Source organism: Crocuta crocuta, unplaced genomic scaffold, assembly GCF_008692635.1.
Source record: "Crocuta crocuta isolate KB4526 unplaced genomic scaffold, BGI_CrCroc_1.0 scaffold41, whole genome shotgun sequence".
NCBI lineage: Eukaryota > Metazoa > Chordata > Mammalia > Carnivora > Hyaenidae > Crocuta > Crocuta crocuta.
Window position 1 is genome coordinate 14,263,427 of NW_027529428.1, and position 22,841 is coordinate 14,286,267.

The following is a 22,841-nucleotide window of genomic DNA, read 5'->3' on the forward strand; positions in this document are numbered from 1 at the left end:
CCTAAAACCTTAAAGAAAAAAAAAATTCAGAGCCTTTCCATCTCCACAGTATCCTCAGTGCAACCTGACTGGTCTGTCTAACCGTGTTTGTATTAATCTCCTCTGATGACTGATTGTTCTTTTTCTACTTTTCAAATAACATACTCTCAGTGGCTCCTGATCACTCCCACAGCCCTCAGAAGTCGTGGGGATAGAGACCTAGAGCCAGTGGCTCCTAGACCAGCGCTGAGAACATTCACAATCTATCGAGACTACGTGACCGGTGGGAGGCGGGGGGGTTGGAGGCAGCCACTCCAGTTTGGGTTAGCAGTATAAACGCAGGAGGTGACGCTTCCTGGCAACAACACCTATCCTTTTCTGATTTAACTTTTTACTTTTTTTAAAATGTTTTTTATTTATTTCTGAGAGAGAGAGAGACAGTGTGAGCAGGGGAAGGTCAAAGAGAGAGGGAGACACAGAATCCAAAGCAGGCTCCAGGCTCTGAGCTGTCAGCACAGAGCCCGACACGGGGCTCGAACTCACGAACCCTGAGACCATGACCTGAGCCGAAGTCGGCCCCTTAACAGACCGAGCCACCCCAGCTCTCCAACATCTACCCTTCTGAATCCCCGATATCTTACACCCAATAACATACTTGTGGAATGAACTAATGGTATGAACTACAGGTAGGTGATGACATCAAACCATCCTGCTTTGTAGCCGGGGCCCAGCCTACTAGACTCTTGGGAGCAGAGTGGCGCATACAGTTTACGAATACATTTAGTACCTTAAGAACGTAGCCACACCCATACGGCAAACCTGACTTGGACCACAAGTTCTATCTGCCAGGGAATTAGCCACGAAAGCCTAGAATGCCTGCAGACAGCAGGGAGGAGCGGATAGCAGGCGGCCAACGAGAGTATTGTGTACTCAGCACAAGAGTTCTAGTCTGTGCTTGGCACCGTAGCATCTGCTCTTAGCCCAGCAACGCCGCAGCTGCAGATCCTGAGAGGTGGCGGGAGACGGGAGGGCCTTCTGCCTGGAAGGCGTCCCTAAGTCGTCCGCTCGAGCTGTATGGCGCCCCTGGTCTTCTCGCCTGCTTGTAGTATCCTTGCGTGAAGCAACCAGATCCTCGCCTTTTAGCTCACACAAATCGCATCCCCCAGAAGGACATGCTAATGGTAGGAAACACCTGAACGCTGGCTGTCCCATGCCAGGGGAAAAAAAAAAAAAAAAAGTGCTCTACTTACAAATATTAGCGCATATCCCTGTGTGAATTAAATACCATATGCTGAGCATAGGAAAACGAGATTCAGAGAAATAGACCCCAGGTCTACGGTTCTGCCTCCCTTTGCTTTCCGACCACCCCCCTTTCCCCACCCCTGTCACTAAAAATGATCTCCCTTTACCTCTCAACTGTACCTTCTTGATCTTTATCTTTGAGCTGTGTTGTAAGCTTGCCTTTTAATAATTAGAGCTCAAATCCTAAGATGAAGAGCTGTGTATTAAACCTCTATTCTGTCCCCTCCTGGCTACCACTTCTCAATCTCCTGTAATTTGCTGGTAATAGGAGCATCCTCTGTGACTCACAGTACAGAATATGGCCAAGAAATGTTGTTAATGGATTAGGATTTGGCGGTGTGATTACAGCTACACAAAGGAGTTAAACAAAGGAGGGAAACAAAACCAGAGGCAGGTGAAGCCCGGCCCCACTGCCCGTGTTCTCTGGGAAATCCACGTTCCTTCTATCTTGGTCTGGCTCCCTTGGCTCAAGATCACTACTGCAGATCCCATGCCCACTTTTCAGGAGCCAGAAAGGAATAAAGGTATGAAAATGGAATCCCCATCCCTTCGAGGACAGTTCCCCGAAGTTCTATTTACGATTTCTGTTGATATTCCAGACCTTAGCCCCATCCATGGCTATGCCTCTCTGCAAGAGGCTGGGAAATCTAGTCTTCCCCAGATGGTGTGTTCCCAGCTAAGAACTCCATCACAGTTAGCCACTGCCCCAGTGCCGACCCCACCTTGGCCCCTAGAATGTTCTACTTGCCGAGTCTGCAGCAGTCTCTCTGAGAGGGCCCCTACCCACAGGTTTTTGGGTAACTTGCATGTGTGACTTGCCACGCTTCTATCGGAGCTAAGCACTCCCTCCTGATTTTAGGAAGAAAAACCAAATGTGAACCGTCCCAATTCCAGTGCACAAACGGCCGCTGTGTCACGTTGCTGTGGAAGTGTGACGGGGACGAAGACTGTGCTGACGGCAGCGACGAAAAGAACTGTGGTAAGTAAAGAGCGTGACGATGTCACTGGCCTCCCCACGAGGACACGTGCACTTACTGAATGTGATGCTCTTCATTTCTTAAATGTATGGAGATTCTGAAACTATGATCCAGGGCTAAGAATTGCCCTGAACCAGACTGATGGATGGATTATGTAACTAACTAAATAAATGGGGCACCTGGGTGGCTCGGTCAGTTAAGCATCTGGCTCTTGATCTCAACTCAGGTCATGATCTCAAGGTTTCTGAGTTCGAGCCCCGCATCAGGCTCTGGGCTGACAGCATGGAGCTTGCTTGGGATTCTCTCTCTCCCCCTCTCAAAATAAACAAACATTAAAAAAAAAAAAAAAAAAGAACTGCTTTGAACCAGAGTCCAAAGAGTCTATACGTCCTGATCTAGAGGAATATAGTTGAATGTTTGACATGGGCTATCAGCCTCGGTGTGGGATGTGAAAGATAAAGTAGAGGTGCTTTCAAATGACAGGGCCTGTTCATAGATCAGCCAAACATGTGGTAGAGGAAGCAAGGAGAGAGGCCTAGAAGACCAGAAGCACGGACAGACAGAAGTTTGCTTAGAACAGACTTCTTTTTATTTAATTCTCAAATGGTTCTGATCCCCACCCAACCCCCCAAAAAAAAGAAAGGCCAGGACACTAAGAAATACCCTCAGGTTTTAGAGGTTAATAAACTCCCAGCCTAGAAACAACAGACCAGTGCAGATCACAGATCAGATAAGGAATTTTTTTTAATTCTCTGCCTACCACAGATGGTAATTCTAAAGCGTTAAGCAGAGTGGAAGATATTCTTTCCCCACAAGAATGGGGACAGACCATATACTCATTGATCACCATCTTTCAAAAGATCATTGTGAGAAATGCCAGTTTATGCAATCTGTACACCTTCACATTCAGCCAAAACAGCTGAGGAATACATGTCAAGGTGGCATGTAGGTACCCGGAATACATGCCCAAGTTTGCTTTTAGAGCCCTTCGTTTTATGTTGTAAAACGCCTGAAACAGTGTTGTGTGTGAATGCCGGGGACAGCATTGTCATTTGCCTTTGAAAAGATGTTCTATAAAGACGTCCGCTGTACAAATTCGACATACAGGAGAAAAACAGACGCCAAATGTAGACTGCATCAACTGCCATCTCGTTATGCCTTTCCCTGCTTTTTCATGCATCATTACAAAAATGGCACAGCAGAGGCATCATGGAAGCCTGTCTTATGCTTGAGCTCGCTGAGCAATAGCATAGGTGTTTGTACATCAATATGGGGACTAGAAGCTCATTTGGAAACAAAGGAAGTCCTTTCTCCAGTCTCAGGGAAGAAACTTTTCTCCAGTCTCAGGACCAAGAAGATTCTTCTGGCACCACTGTGCCAATATTTACACTCAAACACTGGGATTTTAGTCTCTTCTACAAGACACTGAGTCTTGCCACTGCTAGGTTACCTGGGTAATATAATTCCTTCAGGAAGTATCTCACTGCAAGGACTCACTCTTGGCAATTCTTCTCTTGGTAAATGTAACAATTCTTTCTGGATTCCCAAGTATGTATTTGGCAAGACCCATTGTTCTTTCTTAGAAAGTATTCTCCTTCGTTTTCCAGAAGCCTCCCATTACCACCTGACTAACTTAGTAGCACCTAACCCAGGGTCCTCTTAGGAGTCCCCACTGGCTTCTCCTAAAAGTAGTCTCCACATCAGTAACTTCTGGACACACAGCAGGAAGGTTGGGACGAGTTAAGGAGGTGGATGGATTTATCACTCAAAATCACACGAGATGGGAAAGATTAAATATATTCTTGGCCAGAATTGGTCTCTGCCTCGTGGGCCTGAAGGAAGAGAAGGAATGTGGGAGCATTGCTCGGGGAAGCTCTGAATGCTGGTTTTGAGATCTTCCTCCCTGGAAGGAGAAAGCTGCACAATTGCTTAAAACTTGGAAGGTCTCATAGTATTTTTCCTGTCCAGCCTCTTGATGTTGAACTTGGTTGCAGCTTCAGCAGGGCTGTTTCCTTCGAGCATGTTGACTAGCATTTTCAGTCAGCTACAGCTTAGATTCCAGAAGCCCAGTGCTTCTGTCCATCCCAGTAACTCACTGTTTGACAAGTGTTGGGCCGACCTGATTAATCAGTAACTTCAGCTCTCTGAGGAGCAAATAGGCAGCCCTCTTTCCCTGTGGCACAGCTCAGTCTCTATCCATCTCTTAAGGTCCCATTCCAACAGCCTTTCTTGACTCTCCCAGACTGTGTTCAGAATGGAGACAGATGAACTCAAGCAGTTTGTCTGCCCCTATTTAGCCTTTGCCATCACACTTCGCAGTGTCGCCAATCTTGTCCATCCCTGCAACATTTTATCAGTCTTCAAACCAGTGTAGTCTCTTTAGATCCATTCCCTGCTTCCTATTCCTGAGACTATCACAGGTTGAGTTACAGCAACTAACTCTAGAGACATTCTGGCACCTTCGTACATGCTTGGGAGCACGTGGGCCTTTGGTTATGGCCTTCACCATTAATACTGGGGTTTGAGTATTTCAGTGATTTTAGAAACAGGTGCGAATCTAAGAGCCAACGTGGCCTTTTTTTGTTTCCTTGGCTACACAATTCAAGGAGATGAATAATCCTTTTCGGATCGTCATGATTCATCGCCACGTCATGAGTTTTTGGAATTGACCGTGATCACTATTTCCTCTGCTGCACAGTGGCTGAAGGCGAAACCAGAGTGGCCCTGTACTTTAGCGTCCTCTACAGTCTGTGAGTTGGATGGAGCTCAAACCCCAGACCTGAAGCAGTCCCTATCAAGTTTTTAGCACATAAATCGGCTTTTCACTGATTAACCAATACGGAATATTTGTTAGAGAAGAAGATCTTAAACCACAAGTTTAGGTCGAAAGTATAGGCTCATGAGCAAGGAAGAACATAGCCTGGGAAGAATGAGCCTAACATCCCATGTGGCTGATTATCAAGACTCTTCTTTCTCTCTGACTTCCTCGTGGGGAAGGTGACCAAGTGGTCCGGCTGGTTTAACAGAGTCTAGGTTTATGCTTATCTTCCTGGTATTTAACAGTGTCCCCTTTCTCCTGAGATTGTCCCTATTTGGACAACAACCTGAGCCACCAGAATTCTAGGAGAAAAGTCCTGCCCTAGTAGGAATTCATGGCACATATGATACCTTGTCATAAGCGATTTTCGCTCCAGGCCTCAGTTACAGAGACTGGCAGCTTCCACAGTGGCTTCAGTGACTTATAGTCAGTTGATGTTAGTCTGTCCCTAGGATTCTAAATGTGGCCTCTTTTGTCCTTGGGTTTAAGCTTTCCCTGTTCCTTACTGGGCAGGTTCCTCTGCCCCAACAGACCTATAGGAGTGACAGTATTCAGTCCTGAACCATATCTTCCTAACTCTACACTCAACCCATGTGCTGTTAGAGAAGCCCCTAGAACATGATCCAGTCATAAGAAGGAATGTTGGGCTTTTAAACCTTATTAAGTACTTGAATGACTTGGAAGAAACGTATAAAAGCATGAAACTATTGCTTAAACTCAACATGAAACTTGCAATTTCTTTGTAAGGTATCCCTGAGGTGTAAGGTAATGAGCAATCTTACCATGACTTCTGTACCCTCCAACTCTTTTAGATGAGCACCTTTCTCCTCTGGGAAAATGAAAGTAGGTTTTTCTAGTGTTCTCTTGGACACTGGCAGTTGAGGGCTGACTCAGCCGTACTGTTAGAAGCAAATGTACCAGCATGCATTTTTACCCGCAGTGGGAATATAGTGACTTTGACTTTAACCCTACAAATAAACTTTTGTAGTGAAGAAGACGTGTGCTGAGTCGGACTTTGTGTGCAACAATGGCCAGTGTGTCCCCAGCCGGTGGCAGTGTGACGGAGATCCCGATTGTGAAGACGGCTCTGACGAAAGCCCAGAACAGTGCCGTGAGTGACTTGCTTTGGACCTTAACTTTTCCAGGCTGGTTTGTGTCTCAGAGCTCCAAGTGTCATGTCATCTATGGTTGTATTTTCCCTTGGCCTACTGTGATGCGTAGGCCAGTTGACTCCAAGGTCAGTCAAGTCATGAACAGGTGATCGGTGTCTTTTGAAGAATGTTCTCCCTAGTCTAACAAGACTGACGTCCTCTTGGGTAGCTTCACTATTGAATATTTATGACTGAAGCCAGCAGATTTGATTAAGAACTCCTTGACTAGGTGCATAGATTACAAATGTTTGGTAATCATGACTCTAAGCAGATGGTACTCTGGTCCTGGAAGCTGAGATATACGTGAGGGTCCCCTTGGGCCAAGGATAAGCTTTTAGATGCATAGTTTATGTTATGAAAAAAAATCGATTACTGATGGGGTAAGGTGGCTAGGTATCGGGAGGCATAGTGATTGTTAACAAACCTGTTACCTAAGGTTACTGAAATAGGGTAAAGCTTACACCTTCTTCTTAAATAAGAGAAACCTCGTAGATATTCAAAGGACTATCTGTGTCCTTAGGCGAATATTCATGAAATGGTCTGTGGCATCACAGAGGAGGAGGATTTGGGACAGATAAATTGGGATCGTTTGACTGTCGTGGTGAAGAAAGTCTTGGAGTTCATTTCAAAGCAGGAGAGCCCTGCTAAAAGCACTGAACACTCAGGTCTAATAGGAGCGAAGTTTAGGTCTGGAACAGGACTTACAAGACACAGTGAAGCAGAAAGGAAGATAAATGTGTCAATCTCAGTTTTCTAGGCAAGATAGAAGGGGAGCGATCAGAACACTGGTCAAGGTAGGTAAGTCCCCACAGGTAAAGATAGATGCCACAAAGACAGGGCCCTGAGGATGGCCTGGTGAGGTCAGGAATCAGGAGCTGTCCCTGTTGTACGAATCTAAAGTAGGTTGTGAAGAAGCCTGTAAAGGAATCTAGTCAAAGGAAGACTTCGCAGGTGTTAGACATTCCAGCCTTTAATGAAGTTGGAATCAGGTGACTTTATCTGGTATCTGACAGATTAAAAAAAAAAAAAAAAGGTCAAGGAGCAGGCTGGCCAATAAGCCTAACCGTGCCAAGTAAAACAAAAGCCAGGACCGAGCACGCCACGGAACCTTGAAGGAATAACACGGTCCAGGCTCTCAGGTGCACTGCCAGGTGGCGCGGGTTGGCACGGCCCACGAGCAGTGCAGCTGGCGCACCAGCTGCCGCAGGCGTGGGCCCTGGTGGGTCCGATCGCCCCCACGGGCCAGGCTGCTCACAAGTGTGACCACTCACAGGCAGCGCAGAACAGCAGCTTTGCCCTGATGAGTTTGGAGGCTCTTTTGAGACTGTATATCGTCAACAGATATGAGAACATGCCGCATTAATGAAATCAGCTGTGGCGCCCGCTCCACTCAGTGTATCCCCGTGTCCTGGAGATGTGACGGTGAACACGATTGTGACAGTGGAGAAGATGAAGAGAACTGTGGTAAGAAGACCAGCGTGGAGTGGCTTTTGTAACCCAGAGACCCCTTTTCTCAAGGGTGGGCAGGGAAGCTCCCCGGAGCGTGAAGACACAGTGCCGGTGATGCGCATTGCGGTGATCTCACTCTCTGCTCGACTGCTTGGCTTTTCTCGCTGCCCTGAAACTCGGCCACACGTTCCCATGGTAACTGACCACGGCTTGCTTTGGGGTTTCTTCTAGGCAGATGGCAAGAAGCAGGTAAGTCATTCAAGGCACTAACATTTAGAAGCAGCTCAGTGAAGCCACCAAATCATGCGGTGGGCTCTTGTCTCCATCAGGACAGGAATTCGTGGGCCTTCCTCACTTGGGCTCGATGAAACAAGGAGGGGACTGGAGTCAGCAAGCTTATTCCTAGGTCTCCAGTGGGTCTGCTGATTGGAATAAGTTACGTGAACATGACACAAGCATTTTGTAGCCCCCCCTCCCTCAAGCTAGATTCTAGTTCAGCCTTTCCGAAGGTTAACCTGACGCACGTGTTCATTAACATCCTGCCAGCAGATACCCAAAGAAAACTCTCTTCAACCGATGACTTTTGTCTCTTCTCACGGTCCGTGCCTGTAAAAACGAGCTTGGTTTCCTATGCTTTCATGTGTCTGTTCCCAGAAAGTGTGTAATAAAGTGCTGCAAGTCCCAGGTGAGGTCCTGGGAAAATATCTAGGTTGAACAAACATTGCTTTGAGCACTCTTTCAAGCTGCCGCCCTTTTATAGGGCCCCGAGAGCTACAGCTCCCAGGTCTGACAAGCACGGGCCTCCTGATTCAGCATAGGAAGTGAGCTGAGGGTGTTTGCAGTCGAAATGCCAGTCTTGCGTGTACAAGTCGACTTCCAAGGTCAATACCACTGCACCTAGTCCAGTGAGTTTTGGTGTTCAATCTTAGAACTGACTTTTATGGCTTGGTAAGCCCTGGAGCTGCCAAAAGTTTCCTTCTTAAATCTAGACTTTGCTTCCCAAGAGAGTCGTGGTCTCTACCCTCATTACCGCCAAATTGTGACCTTTATTCATTCGGCGGGAATCGGAGTCAGAGCACAAAGTAGAGAGTCTGCCTGGCTGATCGGCATCAGCCTCGCAGGCTACCAGACTGAGGTTCTAGCCCTAGCAGTGACTTTTAACACTTGAAAATATTTCAGACTTGTGATTCCCGATCCTCATTTGAATGACCAACAGAGAAGGAACCATGTATGGGAGTATACATAATGGCTTCTCTTTGGTGACAGTGTCATAATGCCTATTACGAGTGTACATTTATTTGCCCATACACCTGATACACAATAGTTTCAGCTAACGATTCGATCCGCGGTCTGTCCATTTAGAGATAACTCAGCCTTTGGCTTTCAGAATGAACTCTCCCGTTCAAGTTATTGATTGCTTTAAGTTATCGATCGATTGTGGGTCTCCTTTCAAATTAACTTAGAATCCTCAACTCTTTTCTGGGTCCTTTATTTCTGTTCTTATTCAAGCGTCCCTGCATCTCATACATACTGAGACTGCTTGCTAGATACTCCAGGAACTTGGATATTGATAGAGATCCACACTGGCTTTTAAGTGAAGCTGGAAAGCTAGGGTTCGTGATCCGAGATCCTGCATGGTATGTTGTGGGCCCAGAGTCTGGAAAGTCTGACACAGGCTCAGCCCAGCCCACTGTCTCTCCACAGGCAACATCACGTGTAGCTCCGATGAGTTCACTTGCTCCAGCGGCCGCTGCATCTCCAGGAACTTTGTCTGCAACGGCCAGGATGACTGCAGCGACGGCAGCGACGAGCTGGACTGCGCACCCCCGACGTGCGGCGCCCACGAATTCCAGTGCAGCACCTCCTCGTGCATCCCCCTCAGCTGGGTGTGTGACGACGATGCCGACTGCTCCGACCAGTCTGATGAGTCCCTGGAGCAGTGCGGCCGCCAGCCAGTGATGCACACCAAGTGCCCAGCCAGTGAGACCCAGTGCGGCTCGGGCGAATGCATCCACAAGAAGTGGCGGTGTGACGGGGACCCCGACTGCAAAGATGGCAGCGACGAGGTCAACTGTCGTATGTAGCCTTCTTATGAGTATGGCCCGTTGCCTCTTCCTCCTCCCCCTCCTCCCCCTCCATGTCTCAGCTGGGACGGCGCGGCTCACCACCCCGTGGTCCTCCCCGCCCCCTGCAGCTTCACGCACCTGCCGACCTGACCAGTTCGAGTGTGAGGACGGAAGCTGTATCCACGGCAGCAGGCAGTGCAACGGTATCCGGGACTGTGTGGACGGTTCTGATGAAGTCAACTGCAAAAATGGTAAGGGTCGTGGGTCCTGGGAGTGAGTCACAGGACTGCTCTGAGTGGCCCCACTAATGGAATCTCACGTTGGTGTTTCTCTCTGTAGTCAATCAGTGCCTGGGCCCGGGCAAGTTCAAGTGCAGAAGCGGGGAATGCATAGATATCAGTAAAGTATGTAACCAAGAGCAGGACTGCAGGGACTGGAGTGACGAGCCCCTCAAAGAATGTCGTAAGTGGACCCGGGCTGCCTGAGTACAGGGTGGGGAAGGTCAATGCCATTGCCTGCGGCTAAAGCAGGGTAGGCCCCGTACAGTGCCTGCTTAAACCACTTGTAACGAACCGAGTTCCGTTGTTGGACTCCAGAGTGGCATTTTTATGCCTTCAAAGTCGAAGCAGCGACCAAGTAGTTCATAGTCTTACCTCCTTATAAGTAACCATTCGACAATAGCGACATTTAACTCCGTACTGCTTTGCCAGCTGGTAACTTGCCAAGGAGTCAGGATTTCCTATCCCCTGAAACTCTGAGATACGTCTCTTTAAGACAGATTATTAGATCTTAGGAAAATCATGAGTTGGACCAGACTAACTAGATACCTTATTGCAAAAAGCCCCAAGTTTAAATGTTCATCAGGGCAAACACCGATTTGGAATAAGATGCCAAGTAACTCTAGTCCCTTTTTATTTCAGATGTAAACGAATGCCTGGTTAATAACGGTGGCTGCTCTCACATCTGCAAGGACCTAGTTATAGGGTACGAGTGTGACTGTGCAGCTGGGTTTGAACTGATAGATAAAAAAATCTGTGGAGGTGAGTCAGGGAGGGTGCCTAAGCCCTGGCCAGGGGGGTAGGGAGGGGGCTGGGAAAAGACAATGTATCTCTGCATCATCTAGACACAGCAAGACTAATTCCAGTTTCTCTCCTAGATATCGACGAATGCCAAAATCCGGGAATCTGCAGCCAAATTTGTATCAACCTAAAAGGCGGTTACAAGTGTGAATGTAGTCGGGGATATCAGATGGATCTTGCCACTGGCGTGTGCAAGGCAGTAGGTAAATGGACTTGGGCTCATGTTGCTCTGGTACCTTTATGAGCAGGTGCTTAGGAAAGCTACAGCCAGTGACTCCATGAGTCAACTCAATATGGAATTGAAACAGTGCAGCTCTTCCTTGACTTATGATGACGTCACAGTGCAATAAACCCATTGTAGGCTGAACATCTCCTATGTCGAAGATGCATTTTAGGTACCTAACCTACCAAGTAGCATGGCTTCGTCAAGCCCACCTCAAATGTGCTCAGAACTCTTACGTTAGCTTATAGCTGGGCAACATCATCTAACACAAAGCCTATATTATCATCAAGTATTCAATAGCTCCTGTCATGTACTGAGTACTGTACTCACAGTGAAAAGCAGAATGGTTGTGTGGGTACAGACAGGTGTCATCATTGGATTGGTTTGTGACCCGTGTGATCAGGGGGCTGACCCCATGCTACTGCCCAGTATCATGAGAAAACCTCACAAGGCACGATGGTAGCATCTATCCCTGGCACCAGGAAAAAGTCCAAACTCTGAATTCAAAGTGTGGTTTCTACAGAAATCAAACTCTTTTGTACCATCATAAGGGTGAAAAATCCTAAGTCGAACCATCCTAAATCGGGGGCGATCTGTTCTTGGGAGCTGTGCTACTGAACCCACAGTGCAGTATCATAGGTTAAACAGAAGATCATTTCCCCAGACACCTGCCTTAGTCAGTTGTTGTTTTTTTTTAATGTTGATTTATTTTTGAGAGAGAGACAGAGCATGAGCAGGGAAGACAGAATCTGAAGTAGGCTCTAGGCTCTAAGCTGTCAGCACAGAGCCTGTCGCAGGGCTCAAACTCACGAACTGCGAGATCATGACCTGAGCTGAAGTCGGGCGCTTACTGACTGAGCCACCCAGGGCCCCCGCCTTAGTCAGTTTCTTTTGCATACGATACCATGAACAGCTCCCAGGTTTGCCTACTCTCTGCTCCCAGACTTCAGTGCAGTTCCAGTAAGTCACGTACCCATCAGCCACCCTCCCACTGAGCGCTGTGACCCTAGAACTGCCTTCTTCAGTGGTGGGAAGTGCTTGCGGATCCCAGAGAACACAGAGTGCAGCAAGAATACCCCTCAGGTGTTTAGCAAAGCCTTTACTTTTCAGGTGCCCCTCCTGCAGGAGGAGCGGACTTCGGAGGGCCTTGCCTTCGTACAGCAAAACCAAATAAACCTGACTCCTCTCTTGCAGGTAAAGAGCCAAGTCTGATCTTCACGAACCGGAGAGACATCCGGAAGATTGGCTTGGAGAGGAAAGAATACATCCAACTAGTTGAACAGCTAAGAAACACAGTAGCTCTTGATGCGGATATTGCCGCTCAGAAGCTGTTCTGGGCTGATCTAAGCCAAAAGGCCATCTTCAGGTAACTTCAGTTCTATGCATGGTGTCTCAACATAAATTCCCTGTCACTTGGTCTTTGGGAAGGCTTGGAGGAATTTCTAGCTCCCATCTAGCATCCAATGAGCTGGGACTCTTCAATCTGAATACTAATTGATTCTCCAACTATTAAATGACTATCAGTTCCTCCTTAGAAACTAACAATCATCTGTCAAGTACAAGGTGGTTATAGCAATAGGATTATCACAAAGCACATATTTATTTCTCTTTTTTTCACCCCTTTGTCTCTAGTTCATTGACAACTGTTTATAGTTGCTACCAACACAAATGGTAGGGACAGCTTTCTCTCAACGGGAACTATAGAAACTCAGATGATGTCTCCTGAAACAAATAGCTTCACTTAGAAATGTGTCATTCTTGCATATCGAATACATAACAGCAACTAAATAGTGGACACTATTGTATAGGACCAGTAAGAGGCATAGTTAAATCGTTTGAGTGGTGAGCTGTGGTTTTGCTAGAGTTTCTTCTGAGCAAAGCTGTTGACCATTTTGTAAACAGAAAGTCCATTCTCCAGGCTCTGATGGTGTCAAACTCTTAAATTTCTTGTGACCTATTCTGTTTCAGTGCCTCAATTGATGACAAGGTTGGTAGACATGTTAAAATGATCGACAATGTCTATAATCCTGCAGCCATTGCTGTTGATTGGGTGTACAAGACCATCTACTGGACGGATGCGGCTTCTAAGACTATTTCAGTAGCTACCCTAGATGGAGCCAAGAGGAAGTTCCTGTTTAACTCTGACTTGCGGGAGCCAGCCTCCATAGCTGTGGACCCACTGTCGGGGTTTGTAGTCTGTCTTTCATCTTATAGCCTTTCGGATGCTATCTGTGTGTGCCAGGAGCTTTCCCCGTGGCTGAAATCATGCTGAAATCCCCAGACTTATTAGCTCCCCACAACAACGAATTACCCAGGTCAAGATGTCTGTGGTGCCACAGTCGAGAAACCCTGCCATAGTACAGGCCATCCCTGGCGGTATGACCACTGGGTGACGTTCATGAAACAATAGATCTGATTTGATGTGCACCAAAAGCTATACCTGACCCCTTATGGCCACCCATCTTCTTTCCAAGTGATTTTTAATTTTTGTCTCAATGTTTTGTCACATTAGCCCCAGATGAGCAACCCCAAGTACCTGCACGAGTTGGGGGAGTTTGATAAGCCCGCTACCTCAAAGCTGTCATCTAAGTGTCCAAGGTGTCTGAAAGTCCAGGGGAAATAAATGGACCTGTCTAGCAAGATTTTATGGAGAGGTTTCCCTAAATCGCCACTAATATAGAGAAGCATCTGGGAAGAGCCTGTAGTTGACCACCATGAATCCTCACCAGAACACCACCAGTCAGCCCTTCCTGTAAAACTTAACATATATTCATTTTTGAGTCCCCTGAAAGAAGTGGCCTTTTGTAAAGAAAATACCTAACCTGTGACTTGGGGTTGAAATATAAATGCCACACTTATATAGATTAATATAGTTCATGATGAGCCTGTAAGATTCTGAGTGTTAACTTTTGTTTGCCTGGAACGTAATTTAGACCCTTAACTGTTACTGTTTGTCTTTCGAGTCTTCTATTCATTCTTTAAATGTGTGTCTCATACTACAAGTTTATGCCCTCTAAACCACTGAGGCTTCCTTCTCCTTTAATTCTTCCCAGCTTTGTTTACTGGTCAGACTGGGGAGAACCCGCTAAAATAGAGAAAGCGGGCATGAATGGATTTGATAGACGGCCGCTGGTGACCGTGGACATCCAATGGCCTAATGGAATTACCCTTGGTATGTATGTTCTTCCTTCCTTGACCACCAGGTCTACAGTTTTCACTTCCCTCCACGGTTTATTCTGGACTACAGTGGACAGTTCTCCATGGTTCCCTTCATAGCAGGACTTTTGGAAGAGAGTAATTGAGCAATTAGAGTGGGACAGTGGACTTAATAAATTACATGTTCCACCATTACTAGCTTTCCTGTCCACTTGGACCTAACGCGTAACATGAATTCAGGGAACCTCGGGCCTTGGGAATACTCATCCCGTAAGGGCAGAACAACATGCTAGCTTAATATCAATATAATGTGACATTTCTCAAGTCAGCTACTTGGAGAACCTTAGGCATTCCTTTAGTCTTCCAGAATGCATGTGTGTACAGATTCTACCTGCTGCTTCACAAGGTTTGTGGGACCTCCCTTAAGAACCATGCTGGACAAGGAATCATGAACACAGAATGTTGGATTTTTTGGATATTTTCAAGGGAAGCTGGGAAGCCAGATCTGTGATGGCTTATCATGCATTGACAATTCTTTTCCTCCCTAGATCTTATAAAGAGCCGTCTCTATTGGCTCGACTCCAAGCTCCACATGTTGTCCAGTGTGGACTTGAATGGCCAAGATCGTAGGATCGTCCTAAAGTCTCTGGAGTTCCTGGCTCATCCTCTCGCAGTAACCATATTTGAGGTGAGATGTGTGCCTCACATCTAAGTGTGTACCTCTGAGTTACTATAGCACCCTTGGGGAGAAAGAGGAGGCACGCGGGAAGGGGGGCGGGGCACTTACAATGTGGGACCAATTCTGTACTGATCTCTTATGGCACTTTAAGAAACCTCAACTTGCATCTTATACAGTCTGGGACATCCAGCATCCCAGACCAGCATTCAATAAATGAGGTCCATTAGGGGCGCCTGGGTGGCTTAGTCGGTTAAGCCTCCGACTTTCGCTTAGGTCATGATCTCGCGGTTCGTGGGTTTGAGGCCCGCGTCGGGCTCTGTGCTGACTGCCAGCTCAGAGCCTGGAGCCTGTTTCAGAGTCTGTCACTCCCTCTCTCTCTGGCCCTCCCCTGCTCACGCTGTCTCTCTCTCTCTCTCTCCTAGAAATAAATAAAACTCTTAAAAAATAAACAAATAAATAAATAAGGTCCATTAAACTGCCAGGAAACGATGATGACCTTAGACATTGACTTGTGCTCATCCCAGATGTACATGCTCATTTGGGGGTTCTGTTTTAGGATCGTGTCTACTGGATAGACGGGGAAAATGAAGCCGTCTATGGGGCCAATAAATTCACGGGATCAGAGCTGGCCACTCTCGTTAACAACCTTAATGATGCCCAAGACATCATTGTCTATCATGAACTCGTACAGCCATCAGGTAATGTGGACAAATATAGCCCTAAAAGGCTTCTCTGTAAGGACAACAGCATGATGTAGTACCTGCTTGGGTATCGTTAGCTCCTTAGCAGCTCAACTTGCTCTAAAAGGGAGCTTTTGCCTCCAGTACGCTACAACACTTCAAAGCTGGTGTTGTTGTTTTGTTTTGTTTTTAATTTCTGACTTCCTAAATTGCTGCAGAACTTTAACTCTTATGTTCCCTTCCAACTCTCAGCGTTCAGTCTTTTATTTCCGGCTTTTCCATACCTCTTGGCCTTCATTCTCTTGTACTAAGATGATTGTACTACCCTTCAAAGTAGCTTTATGCCAGAAACTTTTCCTGCCTCCCCATCATGACTCCCCATCATGACGCATCTTCTCTGTAGATCCGCAAACACAAGTGTTCCTATCATCTCCTGCCCAAAATACTTGACTGATTCTACCTAAATGGAAGACTTAAACCTCCCTCTCGCTGGGTTCCTTCCACTTTGTGGGAGAAAGACGAAGGATAACATGCTAGTCTCTCTCCCTTGAGTCTTTGCTTTGGACCAGTAGTGGGTACCTCCCTCCTTCCCCGCACCTGCTCCCCCACCACCCATCTGTTCAAGGGATAATCCTTATGCCATTTTCAACAGGTTTCTTTGGATCTGTGGTATCCTTAGAGCATGCTCCCTGTGCCCTTCTATTTCTTCTTCACTGTATTGGTTGAGCTAGAAGGTTTGACAGAGTCGACAAGTGTAATCTCCTTGGGGACAAGGGCTCATGTCTTCAGCATCTAGAACAGGGCTTTATGTATAGCAGGCACCAGAATGCCAGTTTTAAAGGACTTTTATTTCTGAATAGGTAAAAATTGGTGTGAAGAAGACATGGAGAATGGAGGATGTGAATACCTGTGCCTGCCAGCGCCACAGATTAATGATCACTCTCCAAAATATACCTGTTCCTGTCCCAATGGGTATAATCTAGAGGAGAATGGCCGGGAGTGTCACAGTAAGGCTTTTTACTTTACAACCACAAACAGGACAGAAAAATAGGCAACAGAGTAAGACCCTAGCTATAAAACGAGCCTGGATTTTTTTTTTTTAAAGAATTCTGTTTTAACTGATTCTTGGTATAGATTTGGGAACGTATCTGCTACTGTCACACGCCAGGGTTTCACGTCATTACTTCAGAACTGACTTCTAACTCATGTCCACATTTGGGGAGTCTGTAGCTGACTCATAAGTGAATGTGACTATGCTGATTTGTACCAGTGAGAGACCTAACGGCACTGAGCTAGCCAACTTATAAACACGTCTTAATATTTTCCTCCCAAGAGGTCATGGTTATAGGAAACCTTATGGACCCAGTGGGCGATGACATCTTTTACTCACGCTTAAACCAAGCTTGATTTTCATCTTTTGTCCTTAGCTTCTCATTGAGTGACAAATTAAAGCCACTTGTTGTGAGCAAGGAATTCATAGTGTGAGGTTTTTATTAGCTTACTACGGAGTCCCTGCAGGGATTAGGTCAGTTTACTAAGAAAGTCACTGCAAGACAATCTGACAGTAAGACTAGCACGTCTGCTAATCTGGTTTTGAGAGCATTTCTTTTAACTTCCGGGTGCTGAGAGGGTAAGTGTGGCTGTGCAGCTTTCTGAGTTATCCAATTCCAGATGTTGACTGTCCTGTCTCAAGTCGCATGGGTCTCTGGTTTTGCATGAAGACTCTCTTTCAGCTCTGTCCGTGCAACTTAGCTCAGCAGTGATTTTTCTGTTTCCCGCGCCGTAACATAACCATTCTCATGATTTATCTGGACAAAACAGCTGGCCACTCTGGAACCTTGGCATTAACCAGGTTCTTGGTCTTTGTAATTCAGGTACTGCAACTACTGTGACTTACAGACAGACAAAGGGCATCAACACAATAGAAATTTCGCCAACTAGTGGACTAGCTCCTGGAGGTACTGGGCCCGGTACTGCCAACTGTGAATTTCAACTAACAGCCACACCCCCTGTATTTATTGCTTACGTAATTAATGCAGCCTGTAACTACTCATTCTGCCCCTGAATGGTGGTAACATGCATTTGGACTCCAAAGACTTAAAGCCTGCAAGTCTTAGCCTGTCCTGACTTCTTAAGATTTCTACTAGACAACTGTTAGTGAAATAGCTGTTCTAGTATGTGACTCTCAAATACTTATAGACCAGTTGTTCCCGGTGTGCAAAGCAGTAGATACTAAACATCAGTAATGGGCTCTGGGCATGAGGTGCTCCGCCAGATGGATAAATTCTTAAGTCTGAGTTCAGGTCCATCTACACCGATTCCTTTTATTCTCTTGTAGGGATCAATGTGACCACAGCGGTTACAGAGGTCACCGCTCCTCCCAAAGGCACTTCTGCTGCCTGGGCCATCCTTCCTCTCTGTAAGTACATTATCTATGTATTTGGGTCTGATAAACTTGTGTGACACTAGCCAGATGAGCATTTCTGATCCATCTAGAGACCCCTCTCCCATGGTCATAGTACTTGTGACACTGACCACCTTCACTCTGCCTCCAGCATTGCACACGGCGTCCACACCTTTCTCTTCCATGGTATCCTCAGCACAGTGACTGGCAGTGATAAATTCTCAACTATTCCATGAATGGTGCCGACTGCTCTCTACTTCAGAGTTGTTAGTCTGGCTCATTCCCTTTTACAATACGCCCCTTTAAGAACACGGTTCTGTTCCCCACTCTGAAATGTATACAATGCTTCAAAGAGGGGAGACATACAGATACTTTCATGCCTTCTTGAGGAGTTGGAGGACTCATACAACTGGTGGATTAAAAATAGTTAAGAATGACTCAACTCAGGGGAAACAACCGCTAGAGCAATTTGGGGGCATGCGGATTCTAAGGCACTGTGCTAAAATGGTCCCCTCACCCTAGAATATTGGATTCCAAGCCTACCTAACACACCTGGGGGAACCCCAGAAAAGCCTTCCAGAAACTGGTGCAATTTTAATTCAGTTGGCCCGGGCCGGGGCCCAGGACTGCACCCTTGCCCAAATGGCTGTGTGGAGCTTAGCCCCAGTCCACAGAGTAACACGTAACTGCTGGTCTGAACTTGTTTCAAGCTCCGGGCCCATTTATAGTCTAACATCTAGCTATGTACCTTCCTAAAACATGAAATTTTTATTAACGTCCCATATCACTGATCTCTGAACAGGACCCTTTCGGGGAGGGGATGTTTTGAGGCTAGACTCTGCTTAGTCACCTTCTCACTCATTTCAGTGCTCTTGGCAATGGCAGCAATAGGTGGCTATTTGATGTGGCGGAATTGGCAGCACAAGAACATGAAAAGCATGAACTTTGACAATCCTGTGTACTTGAAGACTACTGAAGAGGACCTGTCAATAGACATTGGGAGACACAGTGCTTCTGTCGGACACACGTACCCAGCAGTAAGTCAGCTTTGTGTCTTGATACACCATGGCTTGCTGTAGGACTTGCCGGAAAGGAGACCGCTCACTCAAGCTGTGGCTGCTTGGTCTGGAAAGAGCCACTGGGATCACAGAGCCACCAAATACATCTATTACCTGGAGATTAGACAGTCTAGCCTGTTAGAACACATGCCAGTCAGGTGATAAGCATCCGCCCCATTCAGAACAAGTAAGTCAACCTAAGGCCGTCACTGTACTGTTGGAGACGTTTTTGGTTATAGAAACTGTATGTAAATCTTAGCATGAACCAGGTGGCTCCTATCTGAACTGTTAAGTCAGCTGTCCACTGGATGCTTAAAAATTAGCACATCCTATCTATGGGAGTTGGCTTAAAGTCAGTGTATTAAGCAAGATTTGTTTAGCTGTAATTACCAAATGCTTGAAAGTGGCCTAGCCCACCTACTATAGCTCACTTCCTTTCAGTAGTAGAGTCAGCTGCCTGTCCTTCAGTTGAAACCCAACCAGAGTATTTGGCCTTCACTGAGAGAAGAGTGTGAACAAAACAAGTACTCAGCACCCCGGCTCTCAAGCTCTTGGGTGAAACAAAGAATAGTGGTCAATTCATGGCACATGTGTGTCTTTTCCCCATTTTTCTCCAGGACTTAAGATCATTAAGGAGATGGCGGCATCAGCTCCACTGTTTTCTCTGTCTACAAGTAGATATCAACGGATTCAAGTTAAAATGCATCAGGGGGACGCAACTCAATACTTTTTTGAGATATGACTTCTCTTCTATGCCCCTTTGGCCTCTGAATGACCACGCCAAAAGCAAGGTCCATTTCAGAGACTGGAGTTCCTACCAGTGAGTGATCACCAAGCTCATTCTGTACTCTTTCTCTTCCACAGATATCAGTTGTAAGCACAGATGATGATCTAGCTTGACTTCTGAGACGAGTCTTGGCCTTTGAGGTCTAAACCAATACCCTCCCCCCCACTTCGGAATGGTAACCGAGCAAACACCTGAAGTCTTTCTTCCTCCAGTCTGGAAGGACATCAAGATACCTTTACATGGATCAAGCTTGTATACTTGACCGTTTTTATATGACTTTTGTAAATATTCCCGCCCACATTCTACTTCAGCTTTGGATGTGGTTACCAAGTATCTAACCCTTGAGTTTCTAGACAGTATTGCCGCATCTGGCCAAATATGCACTTTCCCTAGAAAGCCATATTCCAGCAATGACACTTGTGCTATAGTGTATATCACCTGTACATACACTGTATAGGCCATCTGTAAATATCCCAGCAAACAATCACTATTCTTAAGCACTTTGAAAATATTTCTATGTAAATTATTGTAAACTTTTTCAATGGTTGGGACAATGGCAATAGGATAAAACGGGTTACTAAGATGAAATTGCCAAAAAAAAATTTGTAAACTAATTTTGTATGTATGAATGAAATCTTTGACCTCAGTGGAGGTTTGCAAAGACTGAGTGTTCTAACTACTGTACATTTTTTTTTCAAGTGCTAAAACAATTAAACCAAGCAGCTTACCCACGGTTTGTGCCTATTCCTCTAGGATAAACTTCTGTAAACAACCTGAGTAGTAGCAAGCATTCTAATGAACTGTATGAGCTAGATGATATAGATCTTGATGTTGTATAACTAAGCCTATAATTTGGCTAGTTTCTCTTAGAACCAAGTACTAAAAGAACAAGGTACCACTTAATATTTGTTCCCCATTTATTTATTTTGTAAAAGAAGCTGACTTAGCCTGTACCTAGAATTCCTCTTGTTCAGGGGAAAGTTCCTTTGCTCATTACTTTGTTTCCTGATCTAGAAACCTACGCTAAGATTTCTAGCAATTCTGCTTCTTCATGCTTAAGTCTCTATTTTCCATGTTCTATCATTATATGTAGCTCCAGGACAGGGGCCTTCTTGCCCTTGAGCTAAGTGTGTTCTGCTTTTATAAGTGAAAACCATCTACCATGGAGAGGGCTGGAGAGGTACTATTTAGTGCCATTCTTGAACACTCTAAGCTAATGGTTCTCAGTGAGGTTAGCATATCCATCCTCTGAGACCTTGTTAAAAATCCAAGTTCTCAGGCCCCCTCCCAGACCTGCTGAATGAGAAGCTCTCGGGGTGGGGTCCAGGAATGTGTTTCCACAAGCCCTCCAGGTGATTCTGATGTAATCTAACGTTTGAAAACCACTGTTCCAATGTGACTTCGTGGAGAATCTACAGTACCTTCTAATTTTTCAGTCTGGCTGGCATGGATTCCTTCTATGGACAATGTCTGAAATTTTTAGTATGAAGAGCAGATAAGGAATTTGGGTAGAAGGAAAAGTAGCACGAGGCTTTAGTAAGTTTTCCATCAGATTGGCCATTGCCTCCTTTCTCTCCAGTCTCAGAATGTGGGCAAGCAAGGGAAGACGGGGGGGCTTGAAGCCCTGGGAAGACGCTCTAATTCCAAAATGAGGTGGGGAGTCTGCTGCAGAGAAGGCGGGATTCCTTTTGGGATTAAATGACCAACGCAGGATTAAGAGGGTGAAGAGATATTTTGAGTAGCTAAACAGATTGGTGGGTGACTCCCATTCTACTTGCACGTGGAATAGAAGTAAGGCAGCTGACACCTTGCTTGTGGCTTAGGCAGAGATCAACAATCCTAGATGAAGTTGCTTCTGCCATATCATTTAATAGGTAGATACCTGTTGTGATTTTGGTCAGATGGATCAAAGCGAAAGGCATGGGCTTTTGTTGGGGAAGCAGTAAGGAGTGTGCAAGTTCAGAGTATAGAAGAAAGAGGCTGTAGCCGTGAAGGTGAGGCTATTCTGTTGTCCACCTGTTACTTCCTCTTCAAATAGCCATTACACTCAACAGGATGTAGTCTGCCGACATAGGGTATCTGAAGTGCCCATGTGATTAGTAGGCTAGCATTCATCATGTATGAACTCTGAAGGCCATTTGGTTTACTGATACTTTGACCCTACACTACAAAACCCACTGATTTATTTTTTTAATTGGAGCAATCCAAAGTTCCCTCCTGGAAAGCCTGAAGATACCAGTGTTTTCCCCCATTCTAAGGAGTATATAGTGTTCATCAACTTTAAGGCCCTAAGACATAGTTTTTAAGAACAAAATCAAGCATTATTCTCCATCGTTTTCTCTTACATTCCAGTCCCTTCTGTGTTCTTTTAGGTTCTAGGTCCCAGTCTCCCACCTTCTAAGAGTCTAAAGTACCTCCCTCTTTTACCTTGCCCTATCCCCCCGTAAGTAGCCAAGGACAGAAACTAACTTAAAGGCTGAAGAAATGAAGTAACTACATATTTCTGTTGAACTAAGAATAGTGAATATGACTTGTCAACTCAGCATGTAATAGTAGTTCACAGAGAACTAGAGCCTTGGGCTTCAGTTCCCAATTAAGAGCTGCAAGAATCCTACATGAAACATACTGGCATAAGTTTGCTATGTCTGGAGAGTTTACTAGAGAGGGTGAAAATTAGTTAAGAGGTAAAATGTGAAACTTAACAATCAAGGAGGATGTTTAGAGTTAAGTGAGTCGTACAAAGTCACTGAGAGTGGGTCCTCCAGAGATTTTAGGAATTGCTACAAAGATTGATAAGAGACGCATAAATAGATTTGTGGGCCCTGCTGAAGAAATCTAGCCGAGTCCCTGAGTCCAAAGTTTTAAGTGGCCTTTGCAAGCTCTCTATTTGGCAAGAAAGTATCCCAGTTGTTCAGCCAGCTCCCTTAAGACATTCTTACAGCTATTTTAAAGCCATGGTGTCATCATCAAGCCTCCAGTGTTCTATTCTTGATGAACATGAGGCAAAAAAAAAAAAAAAAAAAAAAAAAAATT

At 45.7% G+C, this 22,841-nt stretch overlaps 1 protein-coding gene across 5 annotated transcripts; it reads left to right on the forward strand.

Moving 5' to 3' along the window:
- Window positions 1-1,405: 1,405 nt before the first annotated feature.
- Window positions 1,406-20,540, forward strand: VLDLR (very low density lipoprotein receptor). Of its 5 annotated transcripts, none has more exons than XM_077759429.1 (19): window positions 1,406-1,805; window positions 2,141-2,260; window positions 6,065-6,187; window positions 7,569-7,691; window positions 9,381-9,752; window positions 9,871-9,993; window positions 10,082-10,204; window positions 10,663-10,782; window positions 10,899-11,024; window positions 12,239-12,410; window positions 13,013-13,231; window positions 14,098-14,216; window positions 14,749-14,888; window positions 15,436-15,577; window positions 16,420-16,566; window positions 17,434-17,517; window positions 17,898-17,978; window positions 18,849-19,000; window positions 19,886-20,540. In XM_077759429.1, exons 1-19 carry the CDS (start codon window positions 1,772-1,774, stop codon window positions 19,919-19,921), a joined length of 2,556 nt encoding a protein of 851 aa, XP_077615555.1. In that variant the 5' UTR covers window positions 1,406-1,771; the 3' UTR covers window positions 19,922-20,540. The 5 variants fall into 5 exon arrangements, with proteins under 5 accessions (XP_077615555.1, XP_077615554.1, XP_077615557.1 ...); XM_077759428.1 differs by having other exon boundaries at window positions 1,408-1,805; window positions 18,831-19,000; XM_077759431.1 differs by lacking the exon at window positions 7,569-7,691 and having other exon boundaries at window positions 1,408-1,805; window positions 18,831-19,000.
- Window positions 20,541-22,841: the final 2,301 nt, after the last annotated feature.